This window comes from Mercenaria mercenaria, chromosome 2 (assembly GCF_021730395.1).
Source record: "Mercenaria mercenaria strain notata chromosome 2, MADL_Memer_1, whole genome shotgun sequence".
In the NCBI taxonomy this organism is placed as follows: domain Eukaryota; kingdom Metazoa; phylum Mollusca; class Bivalvia; order Venerida; family Veneridae; genus Mercenaria; species Mercenaria mercenaria.
The window spans coordinates 73,485,573-73,508,295 of record NC_069362.1 but is presented as its reverse complement, the minus strand read 5'-3'; the positions used below and the strand labels follow the sequence as shown (position 1 = coordinate 73,508,295).

Sequence of the window (22,723 nt, the reverse complement as noted above, 5' to 3'; positions counted from 1 at the left end):
TTGTTCGGTTGGCATTAATTCTCACTCAGTGGATAAATACATGCACTGAATGTTCATTATTAAACCTAGGTTTAAGGTTACAACACACTAAACAGCTGTTTGTCTTTATTCTATATAAATTTGACACACATGATCTTTTCCATGACAAATTCTGTCATGTTTTGATTTCATTTTGAAAATGCTACCTACACGTCAAGCATACATCTGTCATGTGGTTTTAGCGAAACAATTGCAAAGAAAATAAGGAAAATGGCTCTACAGAGCAAAATAAAACGAGGACTATTTAAGTTCTTTATTTATGTATGCCTTTTAAATATGATTTATTTTATATGTATATGTCGATAATCTGTAATTTGCAGAAGACTAATAAAGGATTTGTTATATTATGTTATGTTACATTTATTTCTGTTCTGTTCATTGGCAGCGTCTTACATTTGCCGAATCAAAGGGAGGTAACAAATATAGGACTTGCACAAAGTGTTACTTTGCAATTATCTTCCTGGACGCATTTTCTCGAATGCAAAAGTATTATTATATACTGAATAATAAGATACAAACTTCCTAGCTCGAAGAGAGAATCGGGATATGGCATAGCAATGTAGATATTCTCACTCATTTTAGAAATTTAGATTTACACGTATTGTCGTTTGGCAGCGAAGGATCCAATATTTTTTTACAGTTATATCATTTAGAACGGAGGAAGTTTTTTGCAACATGTAAAACTCAATTATATATTCTCTTTATATCTTTCTTGAACAGGGTCTTACAAATGGGCTACTATTCCAGATTGAGCACCTGATTGAAGAAACAGCTAGGCGCATTAGCAATACAGTACTGTTAAAGCAAACGAAGCTTGTGATAGGTTAAAGCCAATCTTACTATCTGTGAATGTTGTTATTTGAAGCAGACCATTGCCAAAGGGAGATGACTTTGGCAAAACCATGTACGTTTTTTTACATCGACGTGTGATCTATGTGCGAAAGTTGATAACCGTTTAAGAAAGGTACAGAAAATTACTGCTCAGCTTACATAAGATAGTGGCCATGATTGCAGTGACCGGACCTAGACCTAGACATTGCGTCTAGATGTCAGGAAAACAAGCTCTATATTTCCTAGAATATCAAAATTCTGTACAGTGTCTTACAACAGTTTCCTTAAATCTTGTCTTACAATTGTCTGTCTCCAATGACAATTCACCAAGAATAAAACTGAAAATTATAATAAATTTCATTTCGTGCCTTTTAGCACTCTGCCATTATTTGAAATGCATCAAACATTATACACATGCTACAATCATTGTGACATTTGTAAGGTACGCTTAGTACCACAATAGTTCTAACTGGCCGAAATAACAAAGTAGATCATATTTTTTACTTTCATTTTAACGTTATTATGATTGTCCCTTTCTCGTCATCAATTTTCCACAAAATGTGTTGCATATGTGTTATAGTTTATACCGTGTGTGTTTTAACAGTTAAGTTTTTGCATATTTTATAGCCCGGATGACCTATCCCTGGCCAGGCACAAGCGACAAATGGCGACTATGATGTGTGTGGATAAAGAGAGTATGCTTAGTACATGTTGGTCTACAAGTTTTCGCAACATTAAACTAATATTAGTTACATGTTATAGGCATCGGAAATAGAGATCGATATAATTGCACCTTTACTAATCCTACCAGGTGTTCTGTATTACAAAAGTGCTTCTAATGTGATATTTTGATACAAGCAAAACTGTATTATCTGCACTATTAATTTCTTACTGGTATTTCATTTTATTATTTGCTTGTTAAAAGTTATTTTTTTACCATATGTAAGTTGACAGAATCATGGGAACCATGTTTTGAGGGGTAAATCAAACACAAATGAATAAATCCTAAATGTTTTTGTTGCGCAAAAAAGTATGATATTGTGTCTAAAACAGTTTTCATTTTCCACTCAACTGTGTAATTGCAAGGGAAGTAAACTTATAGATATCTCTGCTTATAAGTACTAGCCCAAGGCAAGAGTTGTCATTCTTTGTGGATCACAACTTTAAATTAAAAATGATAACTTCTGTTATTGATATTAACAAAACTATCATAAACTTCACATTTGTGAAATCATTTTTGGTTATTTCAAGGACTTGGAAATAAATTTCTAGACTTTATTAAATGTATTACTATCATTGAAAGTTTTAGGGTCTATCTCTACATGTTACAAAGATGATAATACATCAGTACACAAAAAATGTAGTAGATCTGTAAACAATTGGTCTGATTTAAGTCGATATAATGTGTACATTCGGTGACATCAATGTGCAGACATGGACAAACCGTGACTGTTTTCGTTTTGCTCGGTTGCTTTCTATGCTTTCAAGCGATATTTTGTAAACTTATTTAAGAAAGGTAATGCAAAAGGAGGACAGTATATCATATAGATCAAGTTAACAGTAAATGGATTCGTACAAACTTTGAATTTTATTTTTTTTAAACTAAACAGGAATACTTCAGGTATATTTTGACTATACGTGTATACTTTATGTAGAATGGCATATTTAAATGATAAAGACAGAAATTGCTACACGAGTTGCTGTCTCTGTAATAGAATAAAGAAAGTTTCCTTTCTCTTAATAAGTACTATATGTACATATTTTAAAAAATGGTCAGCGTGTTTATATTTTATGATATTTTTAGGATGCTAAATGTTTTAAAATAATCTGTTATACCTCCATACTAAGTTGAATCCGACATAATGTGATGAAAGCCATTTAATAAATCTGAACCGTCACCGAACGTGTAAGTTTCCTCCTTTAACGTAGTTGTGACGGGATCCCTATTATGTAGGTTATTGAACTGAAACGGTTATATGCCTTAACCATCTATTATTAACTTGTAACTTTCTATTCTGATGGTAATGAATGCTTACAGAATAGACGGTCGGCAGGTAATGGACAGGTATAGTAACAAATATGTGTGTTCATCAGCCTATGAAATTCAAAGGCTTCAAAAATAAGTTCCAAAATATTAACTGCAACAATTTACGGAAATCTGAAAAAAGCTAGTTGCTCAAAGTATACGAAAGATGAACTGTAAAGATAAGCCAAAAGATGTACTAATAAGTTTAAATCGTCAACTGTTTAAAAGCAGTAAAACATTTTTGTTTTACCCCTACATAGGCATAGGAAATAGAGATCAATTTAATTGCACCTTACTAATCCTACCAGGTGTTCTGTATTACAAAAGTGATTCTAATGTGACATTTTGATACAAGCAAAACTGTATTATCTGCACTATAAAATACTTACAAGTATTTCATTTTATTATCGGCTTGTTAAAAGTTATTTTTTCACCATAAGTAAGTTGACAAAATCATAGGAACCAGGTTTTGAGGGGTAAATCAAATACATATAAATAAATCCTAAATGTTTTTGTTGTGCAAAAAAGTATCATATTGTGTCTTAAAACCGTTTTCATTTTCCACTCATTTGTGTAATTGCAAGGGAAGTAAACTAATAGATATCTCGGCTTATAAGTACTAGCCCAAGGCAAGAGTTGTCATTCTTTGTGGATCACAACTTAAAATTGAATATTTAAACTTCTGTAATTGATATTAACAAAACTATCATAAATTTCACATTTGTGAAATCATTTTTGGTTATGTGAAGGACTTGGAAATCAATTTCTAGACTTTATTTAATGTGTTTCTATCATTGAAAATTTTAGGGTCTATCTCTACCCTACACCAACCTAAAAAATGTATCGCAGAAAAGCATCTTGTATAGCTTTTTTGGCAAAAATAGCCGAATATTGGTTATGTCTTGTAAAAAGAGATATATTTCCCTTTATTTTAAGGACCTATCCATGCAATGTTGGTATACAATTTGCTAATGCTTGTGCGATGACATTTAAAACATAGAATGAATCTTCAAGCAACGAACCCTTCTAACCCATTGGTTAAAATTATTTCACGCACATGTTCCTTTGGTGACCTAGTCCCACGATCTCGCAAACTTTATTTGATTCGTCAAAAGCATGGCCGCTAAGGGGTTGGAGAGGCGTGGTAAAGTCACTTTATATGAATACAGTTAAGAATTTAAAATCTTGTCTGAAATTATTGCCCTAATTTTGAAATAGTTTCTTTTGAAACCGTTGAACTAGATTTTCAAGTATTCTGATTCGTGAAAGACTTGACCGCAAGTTGTTCCTGTCTCATTTGGAAATTATTTCACAGAAATGTTCCATGGATAACCCTCTACCAAGAGTGTTCATAATATTTTTATTGTCAAAAACATGGCCACCGAAGCTAAAAATATAAAATCTTTAAGTGCCACCTCATCTCAAAGCATTGGTTTGATTTTGAAATAGTTTCTACTACTGTAACAATAGTTCCAAAACGTTTTGATTTTAGAAAAAGCATAAAATCATAGCTGCCGGGATTGGGTCTAGGTTTCCTAATAACTCTACGTAAATCTTTGAAATAAAAATCTTCTCGGCCTATTTTCCAAGTTATTTGTTAGAAATGTTTCTTTTTATCCTTGCTTGAGCTCTAAAACACTGGTGATCATGTGCCTCTTGTTCTAAAAGAAAAGACATTTGCATTTTATAATTAGTAATTCAGATAAGAAGAACCTAAAAACTTGTTTCTATTCGCTACAAATTATATTTAAAAAATAAAGAAGGAGATACTTTTCTATCAACATGATCAAAGAACACCTCTATCAAGGTTGAAGCGCAGCTATTTTCAAAAAGGCAGGAAATGCGCATTCAGTTATTACAAATTGTAAAAAGGATCTTCTTGTAGAATTCTTTCTGGTGGACTTTTTCTTGAAAATAATTTAAGATTATTTAGATTTCGTTCAAACAGGATATTGGGTTCCTGGGTGAACTACTAAGTAATAAGTTGTCATTTTCGACAGTGCCTATGAGATATGTCCGATAAAACAGAACTTTTTATTTTCATTTCTAAAATGATTTGGTACTCAGATGAAGGATTGACTAGAATCGGCGAATAGTTCGCTTATCTAGATTGTTTTCAACGCCACCAGTCACAAAGGCATGATATGACATGCACATATTTATGAAGTAGTTCAAGTAGATTGACTATACAAAAATGCAAAAATACAAATACTGAAAACATAAATGACTAGAAAATGAAAGTTTTATTTTTATTACAGTAGGCCACAGTAGGATGCATATATTCACTAAGACCTTTGTTTTCAAAACAACGACAAATTAAGATAAATAACTATCAACAAACGTCCATTTCTAGAAAAAACAGATGAATTGAGTACATTTAAAATATGATATCTATGATAAACAAGAGAGCTAAAATGGCCCTATATCGTTCACCTGTTATCATTGCACTTAAGGACAAAAAGGATCCGAAACATGCGCTGTGCACGTCGTTCGATGAGGTGAACATTTGTGTCAGGTTTCTTTGAAATCCTTCATGGGTTTCAAGAGTTACAGAGCGGAAAGGAAATTGCTAACCAACAGACAGACGGACACCGAGGCGATAACATAATACGGCCCTTCGGGCGTATAAAAAGGAATCGAAATCTTATGGTGATACAAGTTGTGTGCAAGTTTGGTTAAAATTAAATCATAAATGAAGCTGCTATTGTGCAGACAAGGTCAAAATAGATAATTTTGGCCCTTTCAAGGGCCATAACTCTGGAACCAATTATGGAATCTTGCCGGTTCAAGAAAGGAACCAAGATCTTATGGTGATACAAGTTGTGTGCAAGTTTGCTTAAATTCAAATAAAAATGAAGCTGCTATTGTGCAGACAAGGTCAAAATAGTTAATTTTGGCCCTTTCAGGGGCCATAACTCTGGAACCCATAAGAACTCTGGCCAGTTCTAGAAAGGAACCAAGATCTTATGGTGATACAAGTTTTGTGCAAATTTGGTAAAAATCAAATCATAAATAAAGCTGCTATTTTGCAGACAATGTCAAAATAGCTAATTTTGGCCCTTTCAGGGGCCATAACTCTGGAGCCCATAAGGAATCTGGCCAGTTTAAGAAAGGAACAAAGATCTTATGGTGATACAAGTTGTGTGCAAGTTTGGTTAAAATAAAATCATAAATGAAACCACTATCGTGCAGACAAGAAATTGTTGACGGACGGACGTACGCACGGGCGGACTGACGACCGACGACAGACGAAGGGTGATCACAAAAGCTCACCTTGTCACTATGTGACAGATGAGCTAAAAAAAACAGACGAACTCAAGATTCAATAATATTGCACTGATAATCCTAACACAAATGTGTGCCAACAGGGCTTGGATATCTTCATAATAAAACATACTTACTGAAAATACAAACTTCATGTAGCACTACTTATTTAGATAAATGAATTGTTAACCGCATCGAAGTTCACAATCTAAACAATAGAATTTAAAGAACATTTGTTTTCGAAAGGTAGAAATTTGAGCCAAGCAAAAATATTTGGAAAAAATGGAGATAAAATCCACTAAAACTTTATTGTAGGCTTATGTGACCAGGTACAATTATCTCCTGCAAACTATCTCTTGGCTTAAAAAAGCATGCATGATTACTAAAGATGGATTGAGCACATCCTTAAATGGTCAGAAAAGAAATAATGTAAAGATCAAATCTAGAAATACTCTTTGAAAATTATGAAATTTTCTACTGCGAAATTAATCTAAGAATAACACGACTTAAAAAGCAAAATAAAACCCACAAAATTTCACAAGGTGAACTATATCAATAGAGACAACAAACTTTTCTTCAGATATATATGCATGTGCGTGCGTGCATGCGAGCGAGCGTGTGGCAACTAGAGATATGAGAAAAGAAAAGAAAACAATTTACGTACATGCATAACTGTCTTATCCTGCATTGCAGGTAGCATAGACATATGAGCCGTGCCATGGGAAAACCAACATAGTGGGTGTGCGACCAGTATGGATCCAGCCCAGCCTGCGCATCCGCGCAGTCTGGTCAGGCTCCATGCTGTTCGCTTTTAAAGCCTATTGGAATTGGAGAAACTGTTAGCGAACAGCATGGATCCTGACCAGACTGCGCGGATGCGCAGGCTGGTCTGGATCCATGCTGGTCGCAAACCAACTATGTTGGTTTTCTCATGGCACGGCTCATATTACTTTTCAGCTGCAATGAAATCATATAAATGGAAATAAAGATTGATCACTCAACATTTTATAGTCTATAAATAGACTATTTCTCCTTGAGTAAAGAGGGCATTAGTCCGTTTGATTTAATTGAGATATTGTTATATTTAATGCATATTGATACTTTATTTGTATAATGTGCATTTTCGACTTGTTGTCTTTGACTGTATAAGACATTCCAATCGGAAGATACTGAACTGAATGTATGTACATGTTTAGGACATACTAAACCAAAGAAGAGGAAAAACAAGACGTGGTATTTTCTTGTTTCTTTGTGCATATACACAGGCATAATTAAGTTGTCCCTAAAAGTATATCGACACAAATAATCTTTAGGTTTGCAGATCTAGTGTGAGCGGTCTGTTTGTTGATTATATGTCTATCTTAAAGGTCCAATACTAAGGAAAGTGAACATTTTAATTTCTTTTAAAAAGCACAGAAACTATTTCATTTTATTGGAAAATGAAAGTTGGTATGTAGAAATTTAAAATATATAGCAGTATATGTACAATTATTTTTCTATGAAGTATGAAGAAAGTTAAAAAGACCTGGGGGTCATTCTGTCGATTCATTGAAATTTCAACATAATACACATACATTTCTTTCAGATCCAAAGACCTTCTGTAAATTTTGACCTGCCAATCTTCATTATTTAGTGTCTTGCAGAAGTCTATGCACTGGCTATGAAAACAATTGCCAACTCACTTTCTCTTAGTAATGGACCTTTAATAGCATTACACATTTGACCCAGATATCGATTTTAACTTTCCCTCTCTTACACAAAGCCTATGTGTTACAGTCAAAATAACCTACAGTCACGTGCAATGTTATATTCAAGAATCGTCGTAGCATACTTTCAAGTTGTCTTGTAAGTGGAGGCATGGTTTACTCCTGTACTAATTGCGACTGCATCTGTGGAACCTTTATCGGTGTCTTTGTTCTTTACTGCGAGTATCTGTAGAAAAATATTATGAAATATAAAACTTATTGTAGAGAAGGCTCGATTTTATGTTAACCATGTTTATTAATTGAGACCTGTCTGGATTTCCGAACAGGAACTAGCTGTCGAGCAAAGGTTATAACTGCATCTTTCGCAAGATCATTTAACACTAAAACAAAAACAAGAAAAAGCGTGAATATATTTATACTTGACATACTTCAGAATTAGTAAAAATGTCCATCAGTTTAAACTGAGTTCCAGGTATTTGAAATTTATTTATATAAAGTTATTGAAACAATGACCGTATGTCAATAAGATTCCAATTACGTTAACTTTCTGTCCGATGTAATTCTACACATACCTTTGGAACAAATATGACCGTTTGTGTCAATAACGTTCCTATTATGAGAAATCCCGATGTTATTCCATACATAAGGATCTCCTTGTCCTTCAAGAGCAACGACAAGGTCAAGCCAACAGCGCTCAGAATGACCACGTTGTATATACAGAATCCAATCTCGTGTGAATCATTAAGCGCTTGAATTTTCACCTGATGTATACATAATACAAAATATGAATTCGTCATATTTTACATATTCTATCAAACGGGTATACACACATAATAAGCACAAATTATGAAAACAATACGTAACTGGGATATTTAAATAGAGGAGGCATCAATTAAAATATAATATATCTGCATTTATAGTTAATATATCTGCGTTATTAGTTATGAATACGAGTTAATCTAAAGTTTACGATTGGATATACACCAGTGATCTTAACAACCGCAATAACTTCCATGCCTAATTGAATGAATTAGGAAAATCCTAACTTCCCAGTTGCTTTATGATAAAAAAAATATTTTCTAGACGTATCATGAAGAGTCGGTCTATATTTTAACATTAAAAGCATTACAACATGTTTTATGTGATACTTTTATCCTATTCATCTTGTTAATTAGAAATTTTTCATCAAATATATTTATTTGGGAGGAGGCCGTGAATAAATGTTTTGATCGCAATTAATTTTTATATCCATTTAACGTCGTTTACTGAAGTAAGTTCTATTTTTTTCAGTTGCATTACATATTCATACTGTGTTAATTGATACTTGTATCTGTTTGTTATATATCAAACTTGATAGCATTATTTATACATGTAAACATTTAAATAGATACTGTATAGTTCTCATATTTTCAAATATCAGATCTTTGCTTTATCTCGATCAAGTACCTATAGTTAAATGCAATAACTTGGATAGGTTTTGAAGCACTAATTCTTCAAGTTATTGATGTAAATGTTGAAATTCAGCTAAAAGTTCTATACATGTACTTACATTTTTTGTTTCCCAAGCCAGGAAGGCTCCAAATATAAGCAGACCACCTTCTATAACATATAACGGCCATTGAAAGTAATCTGAATACTCCGATAAACAAACACGTACAAATGGTCTCACTTCGGCATCATTTCCAATCATGTATACCTGATAATGATAAGCACACACAATAGCAAAACATAATTCTAGTTTCAAAAACATAAAACCTAAATAGCTTTTAAGAATAAAAACTTAGATGCAAGTCTCAAAAGAAGTCCCGATCATTGCAAATGTAAGTGAACATTTCGAAATCTATATATCACTGTAGAGAATTCAAAACGAAGAAGTGTAGGTACAAACTATTTTATATACATTTGTACTTTTATAAACACTTACGATATGTTCTAGATATAGAAACAAAGTCTCAGAACTATTTGTCCCACTATCAAGATATTATGTAAATGTAATATCTTTTTCATTAAATAACACCTCCTGAAATTAATTTATGACTCTTTAATACCCGAAAGTTATTTTCAAAAGTGCGGCAATGCGGACAAAAATATCAATAGGGGATTGCGAGCAGACCAAACAGAAGTTGAAATGGTAGGTTATGCATAGTCACTCCAAAATATCTAGCTTTTGAAGGCTGGTTTAGTTGAAGGAAAGTTGAACCGTTAAGATAAGTAAACAAGAATAGCTTTATTGAAAATGCAACCATTCCAACAATCACTATTAGATGTTTGAGTGTTTGCAAAATTTACAAAAGTACGGGCACGTGTACATGAAACATAATCTTCTTTATTTCTGTAAGCGTGTCACGAGTCAAAAGTTAGAACATCGCAAATTATAAAGTCTGTTCATAAAACGTGTGACAGTAGACCAAGCCTCCATCTTTAATGTTGTAATATCAGAATAATTGTAAAACAGCATAGTTATATGTTTTCATACAATATATTACCCTACCCAACTTATGCAAAGTTAAATAAATTATGGAAATGACACTGACGCTTTATCAATATTATCAAATGTGCACTTGCTCCTTGTCTTTTTCAAAAAGGAAATATGTTTTCCTTTTGTATCAAAGGTAGAGTTTTAATTCTGAGATTTGATCTGTGCATCCCTTTTAAATCCAAGAAAAGTGCAAGTTGAAATAGTAGAGTATTGCACGTATAGAGTATTGTTCTTGTAGAATATAATGTTTGATACTATGCTACTCTTCTCTTGTTTAAATAAACTCCGTTTTACTGACCTCATTTTTCAAATATTTAGTAATTATCATGTAAGGTCCGACGATTTCCCATACAATCAAAACCACTGACACAAGTCCGACGAAACCTCCAATTATCGCCAATAGCTGGTAGTCTTTGATTATCTGAAATATTTGTTATTCTGTACAGTTGTCTGCGTTTTTTACTTTTTTACAATACTTGAAAATGTACCCAGTTGGCCGGCCTAATAGAAATCACTACCTTTCCTTTACCTTTTGCATCTAAATGCCTAACGAGCTCGAGAATGGTAAGATTTTTCGATAATGCGTTTTATATATAAAATATTGTAAATTTTGGTATATATTTCTACAAATCCTATGAAAAAAAGTCATCATCCCGAAATTCTTGTTTTTTTTTATGACAAATCAAAGTTGGATTGCAAAACTTATCTAATTCTTGGTATGTTTTAATTCAGGCAGGCAAGGAGGTTAGTATTATCATCATAAAATGTGACACCTACATTGTAATAGTGTTTGCTTAACGAACTTAAAAGTATTGAAACCAACAGTTTGAACCATTTTACTGAATACGATTTGGTTACTTATTATATTACTCAAGTTGTCTATCTTCAAAGGTCATAAAGATGACCATCAATTTAAACAGTGTTTTTATTTACTTACTTACTGTAAACTTGGAACACTGATATACCGTGCTCCTGGTTTGTTTGTTTAGACCTTTCTATCTAATTGCTTTCTTTGTATATGTATTTTGTGTAAATTCGATCATTTATACATTCAATAATAAACTACTGCAAAGTTTCGTTTCGATAGGAGAGCCTTGTGGTACTTGGCTTTTCCTAATGGATGTTTGTTTTTGTTCTTATGTTTATACGTTTAAACATTTAACAAAAAGTTCATTACCTGCCTTATTATACAGATTTACGAAAAAACTTAAACTTTATATACACAAGATACCGGCAGAATATGTAATGCTATTAACTGCAATCGAATCATGTTTCTTAATTTTTATTTTTTACGAAATTACACTGAAGTACTGTTAAGAAATAAAAACGGTAATTGCATTGGCATTATCAAACACTTTATGTTAGTAATTGAGAAAATCTATTAAACTGTAAACTTAATATTTAGATAGACGTTCTATTTACATGGAAATTTGTATCAGCAACGAAGACTTGTCTTTACATATTAAAAGAGCATATATACAACAGTAATATTATGGCCATTTCATTTGTAGTCAGAAATAGGGACCAATACAGTCGCATTACTTTTGAACATTTTAACCTCTTAAATACTTCACAATGTTCCAATAATATGTGTACCTCCTCGTTTTGGTGGTGCATTTCATACAGCTTCTTTGAGACGGGAGCTCTCCACGTTTGAACAATATGTGATCCTACACAGCACACCCGCCTACGAGACTACCTTATACGTCAAAAAGGACGTAATGCTTTATAAAAGTGCGTTGAAAAAATGGAACAAGGTATCCAATACATAGATAGGTACACATTTAGAAAGACACCGTCAATTATCAGAATTCTTTGTAGCTTCATTGTAGTTTTCATATCAATGTACGCATGTGGCACTAAGAGTAATCTATATTAAGAAATCAAAATGGCCTAACGATGGCTGAGAATCGAGAAACCATCAAAGCACTGTTTATGCTAGTATATATCTATGTCTATGATGACTGGACCTCACGGAGAACGCTGACATGATAACAAATAGGTCAATACCGGCAACCCAGAAAGGGTAATGTTCCAGGTCCGATCACTTGAGCCCTAGCCGCAATATAATCTATAATAAAATACGATACTTGATGTGTTATATTCGTACAGAGTATTTGGTTCTTGTAATTAAAAAGTGTAGGTGTACCATAATCTTACTTATTTAGATTATGAGCTCCAGGGATAAATTTCCAGGCTTGCTTAAAACAATGATCAACGTCATTAAGTACTATTTAAGTTCAACAATATTTTGCAAATACATCAAAACGAGACGTTTAAAAATGTTTTAAACCTAAGGTTTAACAGACAACAACAGCATACACGTTTACGAAGTTGCTTGTTCTTGAATATCCTGTATACTCTCCATGTTTTAGAAAACAACGACCCGTATGTTACAGTAAATCCAAGGCTAAAGCACACTAAACGGATCTGAAAACGAAGAAACACATTTCTCAGTAACTGCATCATTTATAATTAATTCAAACATGTTCAAAATAACATGTATTCATTATCCGATCATACTGTCACCTTTTTAAATTTATAATACAAAATTTATCTAATTCGTTTCTTACCTACTTCATACGTGTTATAACACTTCAGTTGTAAGCACGGAACATGAATGTAAGCTCTGCTTATAATTTCAACGGTTTTGTTTTTATTTTAAGTTTTCTAAGCAACGGAATCTTAAAATCCGAAAATGGATTTAAGGACAATGTACCTTACAGAAGACGTCATTTTCTGTTGCAGCGTTTTTGAAGAAGACTGTGCAATAACAAACGACGCATCCAAGTAAAAGGACGTTGTTTATATTTGGAGAAGACATCTTCACATAACTAAAAGGTAAAAGGGATGTGATGAACGTTTCAATGATTTCAAGGGGAGCAAGGTCTGGTGACTCAAATTGCAACCACTCCTTTAAGGCCCGGTCACACCGCCTGAACTTTGTTGGAGCGTTCCTTCAACGGTAGGGAGAGGGGCGGAATTTAGACAACGCTCGTCACCGCGCACAAAATGGGAAAAAAATCGAAAACACGGGCGTTGCCTTAGAGGTGCACCGCTGAAGCCGGCGTTGCTTTAGCGTTAATTTAACGGTAGCGAGCGTTGGTTTAGCGGTGACGCGAGCGTTGATAGAGCGGCGTTCCGCGTATGCGTGCGTTGGCTCTGCGGGGTTTTAAAGTTGGTTTAGCGGCATACCGCTTTTGACTACGACACCGTTCCAGCAATCCCGTGTCCGCTCGTAAAATGCTTACAACCGCTCCACCAAAGTCTGTGCAACGTTTAATCACCGCCCGGGCAAAGCTGGCGAAGCAGCGGTGGTCCAGCGTTCAATATTTCTGCGTTGGCCTAGCGGACCCAAGCGTCCACGAACTTGCGTCTAGCGTAGCCAAACTTGACTGGGCGTTGTTACAGCGGTGGTGAACTTTGCTGGAGCGGAAAATTGCCCGCTCCTCACCGCTCGCAATATTTTGTGCAGCTCAAAACTTTCGGAGCGGTAGGAGGGACCATCAGCGGTGACCGAGCGTATACGGCGTTGCCTTAACGGGGGCCAACTTCTGTTAAACGGTGGTGAACGGTAACGAACGGTGATGAATTTTTTTCACCGCTCCAGGAACGCTCCAACAAAGTTCGGTCGGTGTGACCGGGCCTTTAACCAATGTGCAGTAATTATGTCTAACAGTGAAAGATAAGGATATTTGTGCTGCGATTATGTATGATTATGTATATCATCAAGCAAAAATAAAATGTACATTCAGTGAATATTCAATCAATGAAAGATAATACGTATCTGCGTTGAAATGCATACCAATGACTGTATGAACAGTGAACATACTGAAAGATAAAGCGGTTTTGCCTTAATTATGCATATACCTAAAAGATAATTGTTATCATGAATATCAATAAAAACTAGATATTTATGCAGATATTATGCCTATCAAAAATAGATAGATAGATCAATCAACCAATCAATCAATCAATCAATCAATCAAGTGTGATTCCAGTGATTTTGCTTATAAGTGAAAGATGTAATGTTTGTGCCGTTACGGCTATCAATGAAAAATAAAATAAAATATGCCTTAAAACGCAAGTCAGTAAAAGATATAGTGTATATGAAGTTATGGCTTTTAACGAAAAATGTAATGTATGTAAAATAATTCAACCTATCAATGACAGGCATAATGAATATGAAGGGATTCTGACTATGGATGAAATATTAAATGTATCCGCATTGACTAAGCATACCAATGAAGACACAATGTAGGTGTCGTAATTATACCTTTGAATTAAAGGAAAAATGTTAATTGCTTTAAATATGCCTTCAACGAAAGATACAAAGTATGTGCTTATACTATAAACGAAGGACGTGATTATGACTAAGGAAGAAAGATAAAATGTATGGGCCTAATCATGTCTATCAATGAAAGATATTTGTCGTGAAACGTTAATCATGTTTATTAAAGAAAGAAGGAAAACAAAATAAAGTGTGTGCCCTGGTATTGCCTATCAATAAAAGATAAAAAGTAAACGTTTAATGCTTTATCTAATATATGTCAAATGTACCTCCCTTTGAATTCCATAGGCCTTCTTAGTTTGTTTGACTCCTTAGTTTGTTTCAAGAATAAAGAGTTTTCTTTCTAATAGCATGAGACGTCGTACGAAGATTTTACCTATTGTGGCGATGTACAACGTTAAAAATGAACAAAGATATAGCGAGGCAAATTCCAAGGCTAGCCAATGACGTCATTGTAAGGTAAAGGGCCGTTGGTATTTCCTTTTCCTCATAGGTTATATACGTAGAATCTCTTGGCAAAACATTATCTGAAAAAGGTGAATCATATAATAACCATAAGAAAATAAAGCTTGGAGCGAACCCGGCGCACATACTTCTGGATTACAATGGAACTTTGGTTTTTGTTAATACCACATCATCGAGACGATATCAGACTGGTCAAAAAGGTATAACAGGAGTACAGGTCATCACTAAATGGAGTTTAACGCTATCAAGTATCCCAAAGCCATACAGAAATAAAGACGGGCATACTGATCCCTTAGCTCTAACATGAATACTTACACAAACTTTGTATAAAGCTGTATATATATTCTTCATAGATGATTTATGTTAACAGCCTATGCCTCAACAAAAGTTACACTGAACATACGTGTAAATAATAGAATAATACTTTAATCTGTGATACAGATCGTCAATACATAGCAATATTAACAAAATCAAGAGTCACACTTTTAGATTTGTTTTAGCCATCTCGTATTTCATCGAGTATATCTGTGAGTTTGCGTGTCCAAGAGAGTTATCAACGTGAAATATGGCGATTTTGATTTAATAAGGAGAATAACTCTGATGCCATTGAAGAAATAAAGCATGTTATCAAACATGTTCATGATGTCGAGACTAAATACATTTCAGTACGTTTCTTGAACACTACTGCTCAAGAAATATACCCCTAAATGATAGAAATGTAATAGCTAGCATAAAGGATATTCGCCATTATAACGTAGCCTTATACATGGTGTGTAACTTTCATCACGATTGGTTAGTGTGTTAACAATCTGAATTAAATAGAAAAAGTGGAAACTTCACAGGTCTTTCAACACGACAAAAACGAAAATGTTGCAGGCTCGGTTTGACTGAGCCTGTTCATGGACGGTAGTGGAAATGCATGCTACCGTCCACGCCCTCTAGCCCCGGGTTGAGCAGAACTCAATTTTTACACATGCTAAAAGTACAACAAGAGGGCCAAGATGGCCCTAGGTCGCTCACCTAAGAAACACACCATAACAGTGTAAAACATGTTTGACCTAGTGATTTCATGGAAACAAATATTCTGACCAATTTTCATTAAGATTGGACCAAAAAATTGGTCTCTTGTGATAAAACAAGCATTTTCTTAGATTATGATATGACCTAGTTTTTGACCCTAGATGACCCATGTTCAAACTCGACCTAGATTTTATCAAGGCAATCATTCTGACCAAAATTCATGAAGATCAATTGAAAAATACAGCCTCTATCACATATACAAGTTTTTTCTTTGATTTGACCAAGTGACCTAATTTTTAACCTCAGATGACCCATATTCAAATTTGACCTAGATTTCATTAAGGCAATCATCCTGACCAAATTTCATAAAAATCAATTGAAAAAAACAGTCTCTATCGCATACACAAGATTTTTCTTTAATTTGACCTAGTGACCTAGTTTTTGACCTCAGATAACCCATATTCAAACTCGACCTAGATTTCATCAAGGCAATCACTCTGACCAAATTTCATGAAGATCAATTGAAAACTACATCCTCTATTGCATACACAATGTTTTTCTTCGATTTGACCTAGTGACCTAGTTTTTGACCCCAGATGACCCATTTTTGAACTCGGCCTAGATTTTATCAAGGTAATCATTCTGGCTAAATTTCATGAAGATCAGTTGAAAAATACAGCCTCTATCGCATACACAATTTTTTTCCTTGATTTGACCTAGTGACCTAATTTTTAAATCCCAGATGACCCATTTTCGACTCGGCCTAGATTTCATCAAGGTAATCATTCTGACCAAAATTCATGAAGATCAATTGAAAAATACCGCCTCTATCGCATACACAAGGTTTTTCTTTGATTTGACCTAGTGACCTAGTTTTTGACCCCAGATGACCCATTTTCGAACTCGGCCTAGATTTCATCAAGGCAATCATTCTGACCAATATTCATGAAGATCAATTGAAAAATACAGCCTCTATCGCATACACAAGGTTTTTCTTTGATTTGACCTAGTGACCTAGTTTTTGACCCGAGATGACCCATTTTTGAACTCGGCCTAGATTTCAACAAGGCTATCATTCTGACCAATATTTATGAAGAATAATTGAAAAATACAGCCTCTATCGCATACACAAGGTTTCTCTTTGATTTGACCTAGTGACCTAGTTTTTGACCCGAGATGACCCATTTTCGAACTCGGCCTAGATTTCATCAAGGCAATCATTCTGACCAATATTCATGAAGATTAATTGAAAAATACAGCCTCTATCGCATACACAAGGTTTTTCTTTGATTTGACCTAGTGACCTAGTTTTTGATCCGAGATGACCCATTTTCGAACTCGGCCTAGATTTCATCAAGGTTATCATTCTGACCAATATTCATGAAGATTAATTGAAAAATACAGCCTCTATCGCATACACAAGCTAAATGTTGACAGACGACGGACGACAGACGACAGACGACGGACGACGGACGCCGGACATTGAGCGATCAGAAAAACTCACCTGAGCATTGCTCAGGTGAGCTAAAAAGCAATTTAGAGACATCCGCAGATGTATTCAAACGGTGGTGAACATGGAACCTTCAATGATACACGGGTTGTGGCGTGTAATTCCATGAAAAGCGGCGTTTGGTCCCCAGATAAAGTAAAGGGTTTGCCCCAAACGAAAAACAATGGGCATAACTAAACAAACTGGAAATTAAAAAGGGGATCTGAGGTTATGGAGCCTGCGTATCACAGGAACTGTCAAAAGGTAAAGCCATTTTGACTAATTCAATGTGAATGATTTCGATTTTACAAAAGAAACCATCTCCATGTTTAACCAAACCTGTCCGTGATTTCGCAGCCAATTTACAGTTGACCAAGATATGTCTATAAATATTCTTTGTACATTTTACAAACAAATAGCAATGGGGTTTTCTCTGTGTTACAAGTAAACTTGTTGATGAACGGATAGAAGGCGACGGTAATAACTTACCCCTTCGTACTTAGGATGGATTAAAACCGCACTTCCCACTTAATCAACAAAACTATATACAAGTTTGAATATATGGCAGATGTTCTAATATGGTTTAAACCGACATGTGGCTGGCTGACTTTGCTGCTTTATGTCTTTTTGTGCACATTGGTGTGCTCAGTCCTGTCCTGTAACCAAGTCTGTGGACTGTATATGATACATCCGGTTAGCGTATAATTTATTATAATTATGTTGTTGGCTTAAAATAAACCGCATTACAAACAATTTGCTTTCATGTTCTGGTCCCTATTTTCGACGTTTGGTACATTAGTATAGATGGCTGTATGCTTTTACTGTTAAAGTCATAAAGGTGTAGTGTAGATAAAGTAGTGGACCATACTACCGTATACTGTTGCATAGTCGCAACTACTCTAATGTTTGATGGGTACGATTTATTTTTTGATGTTCAAAAAGAAATATGACTTTTCTATACCACCTCTTTTCCGCATGAATACAGTCAAATATGTATATCAGGATCACACGGGAGCGGTCTTTATTTTCAGGTTGTCTGCCCGACAACATAAAAACCGGAATAAAAACAGAAGGCCTTTAGTTTTGATCTAGTTTTGTTACTATTGAATCTGCTATGAACCAACTGTACAAACATCCAAGGTTATTTTACCTTTCCACTTAATGGCGTCCTCTATCCATTCAAAGTATTTCGGATTTTTGTCTTGTCTATAGAGGCCCACTGTTTGTCTTGCATTCCCTTAAACATATCAAAATACATTAAAACAGAGAAATTTAAACACATTTACGGTCTGTCTGCATTATTTGTCAAAAAACTTACTACAACGTAGAACTTGATGAAATGTTGATTTTTCAAAATACTAGAATATATTCAGAAAATTCGGCACATAAATAAGATAAGTTCGTCAGCTTGATTTTTTTCTGACTTAATGAAGAAAGTTTGACATAACGCTTGTTTTAATAATGGGAGTTTGAAGAAGAATCACACTTTTAAATAGACCATTTGGTTAGATTCTAACAGAACCTTTTACAGTTGTGAATCAACATAATTTCTATTACTTATTTAAAATACATACAGATCGTCAGTGTGCTTATTTTATGATCCATGAAGGCTGGTATATCAAATGTGTAGGATTAAAACGTTTATAACTGACAGGTCCTCCAAATTATTTATCCTTGTAATCAACTAAACACAAAAAAGATAAACATAATTATTTGATCTTCTTTAAGTATCATATATGAGAGATAACGCCACATCAAAATGCTGTTGTTCTTTTTCGGTTACAGTACAGATGATTTCAATCAAGTGTTTAAGTAACCAGTCAGAGTCGTTGTATATTATGACGTTATTTAAGCTGCAATTAGAACAAGTCACTGACTTGCAAACTATTAACAATACCTTGAATTCTTTCAATTTTGACAATGCGGTCTGGATCGGCTCCAGACGTGAACGATACCCTGCCAGAAACACCGGTTAATGTTGTGTTTCCAACACACTGGAATATGATCTCGTTGATATCCGAATCAATATACTCAAACATATCAAGAGTTTTTGGGTGGCCTGTGAATACAAATATGATAGGCCTTAGATGACCTTAAAATCAATTTGCATACTTACAAGTACTGATAAAAAATACACAATTCAAACAATCAAGTGGGGACAAAAAGCGCATGCATATCTAGGAAATTCTACTGATGTGATTAGCCTAAAGGTTCCACCGCACACGAAGGCTTAACTTTTGAGAAGGCGGAGTATAACGGTTTATGAAATTGTATTTGTTGAAATCTTCAAAGGTTCATAATTTGGTTATACCTGTATTAAGAAACAAAATAAACCTATTCATTTTTAAAAAGACTTTGACATTTCTGGTTATGACTATAAAAAGATATAAAGATAAAAGAAGTGAAACGTCTTATCCATCATTAGGTTTTTGTCAAATGAAAAAGAGAGTACCAACGTTGTACGGCTTTTCATATGGTATGTTTTGCTTAAGGTTACAGTGTCATCTGTCTTTTTATGCTTTTATATATTTTTTATGCTCTTGTATGAGCAGTGGCATAGATTACACCTTCTTAAACAGATAAAAAGGCCTTGACATTGAAGATAAATTCCTGGAAACTGTGTAACCAGGGACTAAGGTATAAAATGCAGTTGTCAGCTTTTCTAAAAATGATAACAGATAAGACATTTTAATCCTTTTAGTGACCTATATCTTTTTTAGTTATAACCTCTAAGAACAAACTCAATCAAACAGAATCTGCTATTATTTTGCTTGGTTGCGTTTCGTGTTTCCAAAAGTGCCTTCTTACAGACTTTAGTGATTTGTCTATTAAAATCTGACTAAAGTACATCTCCTATTACGCTACGCACAGGATCTGAGAACGACCTATTCATTGCCTCGTTCTGACGACCCTTTCGCTAGCCAATCAGAGCCTAACTTACAACATCTTGAAAATCTACCTGTAGCCTTAACTTTTGATATTTACAATTCTTATGTCGTAATGTATCAGATAGCCGCCTAGCTCAGTCGGTAGGTCACTTGCTTTGTAAGCGAGAAGTCCCGGGTTCGAGCCCTGAAATGACCGCATATTTTTCTTACTCTTTGACATTCGAAAAGTCGTCTGATTGGATAAAATAAATTTAGCAATACTGGAAATCCAAAATCTACAGAAGACGAATGTGAATGGGTCGTTCTCAGATCTTCGTTTAGAAGATCAAGTACTTTAGTCAGATTGTGTCTATTAGAAACTGAACATAGATTATATATGTATAAGTTTACACACTTTCTAGTTATAAAAAAAAGATACAAACCATTGATAAATTGTAGCGAATGTAAAAATAGTAACAACCATCCTTGAAAATTATATGACAAAACTGCTTAAACAGCAGCTCAGCTAACGTATAAATTAAACCATTACTTGGTCCTCACAAAAACTCCAAGAAAATCTGTTACACTGAATTTGAGAATGAAACTGTAATAATCCATAAACTCACCCATTTCTTTTAGTCTGTGATTTGCGCAATCAAGAGCCATGGCAGCTACCCATATATGATCGTAACACTGATATGCATAGAAGTCGTATTTTTTCGCTTCCGTAGTGTATGCTGGGTGGTTATAATAACGCTCTGCAAATTCCCTGGCTTGATGTTTTGTAAAAAACCAAACAGAGCATAATAAGATAGTTATATACTATTGACTTTATGTGTGCAGTAACAAATCGTAAGTGCAAAATGCACAATTCACAAAAATGAGTTGAAAAATAACTTGACAAAGCATTGTATAAAACGCAACAGAAATTCATTTTTATATGTGACGACCATGTAAACACTTAAGAACTCCAGAGCTTTTATCAACAAACCAAACTACTTTACGGTGATCAATCATTGTAATTAAATAGTCCTACAACTTACAAAGCTGCCAAAACATACAGATTAAAACATAATTGCAAATTAATCTTTGCACAACTGATTGCAATCATTTATTTTCAAAAACTCAGATTAATCTGACAAAAATTGACAAAATTGATTTTAAGATGAAAGACGTAATGAGCTTAACGAAGACATTCCATTTAATCCACAGATCTCATAATGGCCTCCTCCATGTCTGAGTGGAACTGTCGCTGGCTTAGAATCGCTTGCCTCTCCGCTGAGGTTTTCAAATCCTTGCATTGGATGTGAAAACCTTTCATCTGAGGAAGCCATCCAGCTGGCATATAGAAGTCGGTGGTTCAGACGGGGTGCCCGCCTGTGCGTGGAATAATACCTGGATGGAGTACTTAGGGTCTTCCTTCACCACCACCAAAGTCTGACTTTGAATTTTGGGCAATCTCAGAGCTCGAAATTCAAATTAAAAGAAAACTCCGAAATTCGAATTAGTCAACTGGAAAATTGAAATTCAGCCAGAATGATTTTTGTCCTTAAAAATTGCAGTTTCAATATCAGAACAAGCTGCTAAAGAGCAGGATGAAATTCGGCTTTTGTGAAAAAATGGATTTCGATCATTGTGCTTGCTCGATACTAAATGTTTTGGGGTTTGTTTTTTTTTCTAATTTAGATTTGTGAAAAATTGAATTTCGGCCGTAGAGCTGGCATGAGATTCAAAGCTAATGACAATTGAATTGCGATCTTTGATAGTTCTAACGGTTTGACGATATATGTATATGTGAAACCACTGTTATTTGATTGTACACAAAATTATGCAAACCGTATACTAGTATTTCTTTATTACGATTACCAAATCATATATTATAAAAGCGAAATTCTGTCTATGCCTTTGATAATAGAAATTGTGTTTGCAAAGTGATATGTCCGTTGTACGCTTAACGTGTTTGTTGGGAATACACCCCTAATTAATACAAAAAATAAATTTCAGGTTCAAATTAGTTGACTCATTTATACTTATCACTTGTTTTTGAAAGTTCTTCATATAAGTTAGCCTGTAATACTTGCTGGCATGTGTAATCAATATCTTAAAACATATCAATATAACGGTAAAAAAGGGATTACCTGTTTGTCACCCGCCGCAGATGACAGAGTAAACGAAAATCATAACTCTACGTTTTACAATTAACATCTTGGTCAATTAATTATTTATTTAACGGTGCCACGACTTAC

General features: G+C 34.3%; 1 protein-coding gene across 3 annotated transcripts in view; it reads right to left on the bottom strand.

Moving 5' to 3' along the window:
• Positions 1-3,859: 3,859 nt before the first annotated feature.
• The window catches only part of LOC123564318 (gamma-aminobutyric acid type B receptor subunit 1-like), a 45,795-nt gene continuing 26,931 nt past the window's right edge, over positions 3,860-22,723 (bottom strand). Inside the window, exons 8-18 of one of the 3 annotated variants that reach the window (XM_053536956.1) lie at positions 21,104-21,250; positions 19,508-19,669; positions 18,761-18,847; positions 15,013-15,163; positions 13,065-13,179; positions 12,668-12,775; positions 10,644-10,766; positions 9,416-9,562; positions 8,439-8,627; positions 7,992-8,092; positions 3,860-4,557 (exon numbers count right to left, since the gene is read on the bottom strand). In XM_053536956.1, coding sequence (XP_053392931.1) covers positions 7,994-8,092; positions 8,439-8,627; positions 9,416-9,562; positions 10,644-10,766; positions 12,668-12,775; positions 13,065-13,179; positions 15,013-15,163; positions 18,761-18,847; positions 19,508-19,669; positions 21,104-21,250 — 1,328 coding nt within the window. In that variant the 3' untranslated portion in view covers positions 3,860-4,557; positions 7,992-7,993. Of the gene's footprint in view, positions 4,558-7,515; positions 8,093-8,438; positions 8,628-9,415; positions 9,563-10,643; positions 10,767-12,667; positions 12,776-13,064; positions 13,180-15,012; positions 15,164-18,760; positions 18,848-19,507; positions 19,670-21,103; positions 21,251-22,723 lie in introns of those variants that run through there. The other 2 variants (XM_045357815.2, XM_045357817.2) reach the window with 2 other exon arrangements.